This window comes from Tetrao urogallus, assembly GCF_951394365.1.
Source record: "Tetrao urogallus genome assembly, chromosome: 5".
In the NCBI taxonomy this organism is placed as follows: Eukaryota; Metazoa; Chordata; class Aves; order Galliformes; family Phasianidae; genus Tetrao; species Tetrao urogallus.
The window spans coordinates 59,497,538-59,503,885 of NC_136818.1; the positions used below are offsets into that span (position 1 = coordinate 59,497,538).

Below are 6,348 nucleotides of genomic sequence, written 5' to 3' on the forward strand. Positions count from 1 at the left end.
AGCCTACTGTTCATGAAGGATGTTGGTAATTGTCAGAGAGTTCAGAATGAGAAGGATGGCAAAACAGCTATTGCAGATTCAGCTCAGTCTATTTATCTTACAAAGAGAGGAGGTTAAGGGATGATTTGGTCAAAGACTACTGGTGTTTACAGGGAGAATGCAATATTGAGATCAGAGTCCTCAGTTAACATAGGACAACCCCAATGCTGAAAATAGACAAGATCTGATTGGAAAGATGGGCCAGATGTTCAACTGTGCAAATAATGAGTTTATTCCCAAAGCCAGAGCTGGAGCAAACAGATTGATTCTTCATTAAAGATCCTTCTGACTGAAGTTTGGATCATTTTTTTTTTTCTAAAAATATGTACTGGAAACTAAACAAATACAAAAAGAGACCTTGTGACCTATGCCATCCAACAGAATAGTGCTCTGTTTTGCTTCTGTGATTGTTATATGCCTCTGTTCCTTGTACTGGCAGTTCTGACAATTTTTCCAAGCAAATCAGGGGTGTAAGTGCAATCCTGACCACAGATGCCTGGCAGATCTGATCTCTTCTTGTGAAAGCACTGGGTATATCTCTGGTCTCCGTGCTGATAGCTTCTCACTTGCACATGCCCTGAACCAGGACGTTCTTGCAGAGGCAGCAGCCATTTGGCTCCTGGAATCACAGCCACCTACGACACTCAGCATGTCTCTATTAGCTTGTCAACTTCAGCCTCTCCTGGTGCCTGCCAAAGGTAGAGGCCCTTTTGATACACCTTGGTCCAAGCAGTTGGTCTAGTCCTGTGTTTCCATAATACCCAATGTAAACCACCTTTAGAGTGCTCTAAACCCATTCCTCTATGTTCTATCCAACAGGATCATGCAGGACAGATTATACCCTTCTTTGAAGGCATTTAAGACCATTTTCATGCCTCACTGCAGCCTCCTCCTGCCTTGACAGCACCGATTCCTTGCACCTCTCCTGAGGGGTCACAGCTTTCAGTAGTTTTGCTGCTGGCCTTGCTCCAAGTGCCCCTCGTCTGCAGCCCTAAGGTGGACATGGGGCTGCAGGCACTCCACTGACACACACCAAAGCCTCAGGATCTGTCACGTGTGTCTGAGAGCAGAACTTTGCCCCCTCTTAATCGTATCTCATTTATCAGCAATATAATGCTTTGCACATTATCATCCCAATTATAAAGGCTTGTAGGTGATAATGAGATTCCACTGGATATATTCCAGCAAAGCACATTCTAGGTTTTACTAACTTCATTAACCAAGAAAAGCTGGTTAATGGCAGAAAAGTGCAACGATGCACATAATCATACTGGTTACTTCGCTACTACAATTATATTATTAAGATGGATCTTTGAGGTACAGTTTCCATGTATAATTAGTGGTTTATCCCTTCAGGAAGAAAAAAAAATCAAAAGCACCCTAAGGCTTGAACAAAACGATTCTTACTGAGAACACAAATGAAGCTGTGCTTTCAGGGTCAGACTCCAAATGGGATTTGTGAGCTACAGGAGCACAAGAATTTGGAAACCCAACAGAGGCTTCCGAGAGATGTGAAATGCCTGAGTATGAATTGCAGCCCCTGACACCCCCCTGTGCACACAGACATGCACAAAGGATGTCCCCATCTCACCAGGCACCTCGCTTGTCCCACAGAATCGTAGGATCACAGAAAGGCTTAGGTTGGAAGGGACCTTAATGTTCATTTAGTTCCAACCCACTGCCGTGGGCTGGTTGCCTCCCATCAGACCAGGTGCCCAGGGTCTCATCCAACATGGCTTTGAATGCTTCCAGGGATGGGACATCCACTCCTTCTCTAGGCCTCCTTTCCCCAAGATCTTAAATCTTGGAGTTTTCCATGAGTACTGAGAAGGCAAAAATCCCACGAATATCAGAATTACAAAATGTTTAGACCAGGGGTTGCCCAACTTTTTGGCTTGTCTATGCTGCACTGAGTGAAGAGGAATTGTCTTGGGCAATTATATCATGGAATCATTGAATCATTTGAGGGACACTTAAAGGCCATCTGGTCCCAACCTTGTAGTTAACGTATATAATAAGTAGCAAAGCTACTTCACAAAACACTTCAATCTCAGACAAAGAAAACAAGATCCTCTGGGCAATCGAAGCAACGGGAAACCCTCTGATTACTCCTTTTACAAAACAACAAAACAGAAGACAAGAGCACTGAAAGCCTGATTTTTTGGTTGCTTTTCTCTCACAGTTAAATCATGCTTATCATCCTGACAAAAAACAAAATGCCTTTTTTTTTCACCAGGAGTTCTCTTACAGATCTAATCAAGTTGTCAGGAGAAATACTATTATCCTCACCGTGTGAAATTAATCTATGAGGAATTTATCTACTATACTGAGTGTGTATATGACACTCATTGGGATCAGCTCACATATACGTCTTCTGCTGGTAACCCTTCATACAATAAAACAGCCTTCACAACTGATTCTGCAGTCATCCTACAGCATTTAGCATGGCTGCTCTGCCTCGGAGCTTAGCAGGAGCCCTCGGTGGATTTAATCAGGCAGGCAGAGCTCAGAAATTCTGCCGGAATCCTTGCTGCTATTAGAAATATGCACTATCATTTGCTAATTCAGGCTCAGAACCAATTCAGAAACTCAGAGCAATAAATCCTCGTGTGAGCGTTGAGCCCTCTGAAGCGTATCCTGGAGCAGTCATTTTTGGAGAGGCAGAATACACAGAGGAATGTAGAGCGTCTAGCCAAAATTTTATTTGAAATACTCTTCTTAATGAAGCCAAAGACTTTTCCAAAACTGAAAACCTCTGCTTTTTCTGCTTCTGACGTCCATGACCTTGCACAGGAGCAGCAAAGTGCAGGCGGTCCTGGCAGTGCAGAGGCTGTTGGCCTCCTTCCCTAAGCAAGCAGGATTTTTATCACTGGTACTGACCAAAAAGGATTTTACCCCGTGTCACAAGGCACCGTCACATCTCTGTGCTTCGAAAATCCTGCAGCCCTCTGAAATCTGTCAGAATCTGCCAACCCTGAGAAAATCTGCAGGTGAGGCTGTCAGCTGCATGCACATACAGACGTGTTTGCCCACATTCATCACTATCCTGACACTACAAGAGGTGAGAAGCAGCCCTGACACCGGGCATCAGCAGCAGCCCAAACCCACGGCTCACAGCAGTGAGACCCAGGCACCTGCTGGGTTTTCATAAAAACTGATCTTCTCATCAACTGTACACATTTCAGGCTCCTTTGACATTCTTCTCCACGAGACACAAAAGCGAGGTACCATATCCTCAGGAAAAATATGCTTCTGCTGATAAACACTTGATTCTTGGCTTGGATTTGTGTTCTGCAGCAGTCTGGGTCACCACCCTGGCTGGTGGTCTGCGACTCTGCATTCTTTAAATTCAGTGAAAGAGTACAGAAGAGCCAGTAGCTCCTACTGCATATCAGCCCCCAAAAGGCCACTGAGTGTGATCCCCTGTTGCTGTACTGGGAGCAGTCAGCTCTGCAGAGCCCAAAAGAATGAGCCTCAGCTCTCTTCCTGCCTTCAGCTCCTCTTGGCTCCTCCATAGTCTATCTGTGTTTGTTGAAGGACTGAAGAAAGGGTGAGAAGTGCAATCCTGCTGCTGTAACCACCCACAGCCAACACAGAATGCAGCTGCTGCTGTAAAATGATCGGCTGGAGATAGGCAAAAGGAAGTCACTCTGCTGGGAAGTCAAATGCAGAGCTGTACTTAGGCTGCCTGGGTAACTTTCTGCTTCAGTGTGCGCTTTGCCTACATGATCACGTGCTACTTGGACTCTCCATCTCACTCAGAGCCCAGATTTGGAGCCAGATGCCTGCAAAGAGGGGGAGCAGAAAACCCCACGTGTTACAAGCTAAAAGAGGGGAGGTTTCGGCTGGAGGTAATTCTCTACTCAGAGGGTGGTGAGGCTTTGGCACAGGCTGTCCAGAGAGCTGTGGATATCCCAACCCTGGAGGTGCTCAAGGCCAGGTTGGGTGGGCGCTGGGCAGCTGATCTGTGGGAGACACACAGCTTGCAGCAGGGGTTGGGGCTGGGTGGGATTTGAGTTCCTTCTAACCCAAACTCCGCTGTATTTCTACACTGGGGAAAGGACTGACAGCAGTGCCAGATTGGATGCCACGTACCACACGCAGTACACCAGCATTGCTGACACTAAGTCATCCCCAGCAGCTTTCTGGGTGCTCAGATAGTTACTTTGGTACCAGCAATGTCTTTTTGGACACAACCAACGTTTTTTTAGGTACCAACACTATTTTTGGAGGGGTGCTAATAATGCCTTTTGGGATATCGATAGCTTTTGGGGTACTGACAAGAGTTTTGGAGTAATTTTTTGGATACTAACAGTATTAGGGATGTTTTGGAGGTACTAACAACAGCTTTTTGGACAATGACCCCCCCCGAACCCCCCACCCCTCCCCGGCCCCGTACACGTGCCTCGCCACCTGCGCCGCCGCGCACGCCCCGCCGCCCCTTGTCTGGCCACGCCCCTCCCCTCCTCCTACCAGCCAATGAGCGGGAGGGGCCTCTGGCCGACGGCCAATGAGAGAGCGGCGGGCACCCCCCCCCCTCCCGTTCCCGCCGCCGCCCCTATTTAAAGGGCGTCGCGCAGCCGCGCGCTCCCGAAGAAAGCGGAGGCGGCGTTCGGAGGGGGTTTGCGGCGGTGCCGCGGTCCGGCGCGCGGTGGAGGGCGCGGGCGGGCGCTCCCGGTCGGCGCCCTCCATGGAGGCTTTCCCCGGCGGCAAGCTGGAGCCGCACCGGCACCTCCCTCCCGTAGAGCGCCTGCCGGGCGCCCGCTACGGCGGCCGGAGCCACAGCGCCTGCGGAAACGTCTTCAACTCGTGGAACGATTACCTGGGGCTGGCCACGCTCATTACCAAGGCCGTGCGCCCCGGCAAGGGCTTCGGCGCCGAGCCGCCCGCCGTGGTGGTGGCGGCGGCCGAAGAAGAGGAAGAAGAAGAAGAGGAGGAGGAGGAAGAAGCGGCGGGGCCGTACTTCGAGGGCGCGCTGGACTTGCACGAGCTGGAGCTGTGCGGGCACCACCACCATCACCACGGCGACGGGCTGCTGGAGGAGCGCTACGCCGACTTCAGCCCCTTCCCCGGGCGCGGCGGCCCCGCCGCGGTGCTGTTCGACTGCTCGGGGGAGCACGCGGGCCGGGACGGCTCGGCTCACGCGTGGGGCGCGGGCGTGGTGGTGGCGGCGGGTCGGCTGCCCTCGCACCCGCGTGCCGCGGGCCGCCTGCTGAAGCCCGAGCTGCAGGTGTGCGTCTTCTGCCGGAACAACAAGGAGGCGGTGGCTCTGTACACCACGCACATCCTGAAGGGACCCGACGGCCGCGTGCTGTGCCCGGTGCTGCGCCGCTACACCTGTCCCCTGTGCGGCGCCAGCGGGGACAATGCCCACACCATCAAGTACTGCCCGCTGTCCAAAATGCAGGCGGCCAAACAGCTCCGGCACGCCCGGACCGCGCTGGGCAAGAAAGCCCGCTAGGAGCGGGGCGCGGGGGGACTGGCGGGCGGCTTCGGAGCGGCCGGGACGCCCTGTACGTGTTTCTTGTAAGAAATATATATATATGTGGTTTTTAAGAAAATGGGATTCGCCGCGAGTCCCGACGGGGGCGACGCTCGGGGCGGGCGGTGTCTCTCCCCGCTGCCCGCCCGGCCCGGGGGAACGGCCTCCCGCTGTCCGGCGGGGACTGAAGGGCTCTGAGCCGCTCCCTCGTCCTTTTTGGAACCGTTCGGGTTTCTCGGTCGGTGGTCGGCAGCCCCTCGGCTAAATGGCTGCGTCCGGGGAGGGGGAGGAACGGGACGGTGCCGCCCGGCTCCCTGTGCGTAACGCACGGCTTTGAGGCTGGGAGGTTGGAGCGGCGAAAGACTGGGGGTTGCGCTGTGAGCCCTTCTGGGGGGGGGCACAGAGCGGACCCTGGTGTGTTTGTGGGCTTCTGAGGAGACCCAGAGCACGGTGCGAAACTGACGAAAGGAAGGTTTGTAAGGCTGAAGAGTGTGGCTTTGTTTGGATGCGGGGGGGAGATCCACCCGTGTGGTTACCAAGTAGTTTTCACGTATACCGAACACAGGACGCAGCTCCGGGAAGTGCTGAGAGCCGGCACGGGGCTCCGTCGATCTCGAGAGGTGGGGCATTTGTTTTTATTGCAACTTGAGGCAGGAGAAGGAGCGGCAGCAGCAGGTCTGTGGGTCTCTTCGGAGCCCTTTGGTGCCAGGAGGGCAGTGCAGAAGGGTTCTGCTCTAGATGGCTGTGCCCAGATTCACCTGAGAGTGAGAAAGTCACCGGATTCTAATGGGAAGGGAAGCTGGGCAAGTGAGAAGTGACAGGTATCA

At 52.6% G+C, this 6,348-nt stretch overlaps 1 protein-coding gene across 1 annotated transcript; it reads left to right on the forward strand.

Annotated features, from left to right (window-relative positions):
* Positions 1 to 4,729: 4,729 nt before the first annotated feature.
* Positions 4,730 to 5,500, forward strand: NANOS1 (nanos C2HC-type zinc finger 1; the record flags this gene model as incomplete). The annotated part of the gene is made up of 1 exon (XM_079535159.1): positions 4,730 to 5,500. The coding sequence occupies one exon, from the start codon at positions 4,730 to 4,732 to the stop codon at positions 5,498 to 5,500; it is 771 nt and encodes a 256-aa protein (XP_079391285.1).
* Between the last annotated feature and the right edge of the window lie 848 nt (positions 5,501 to 6,348).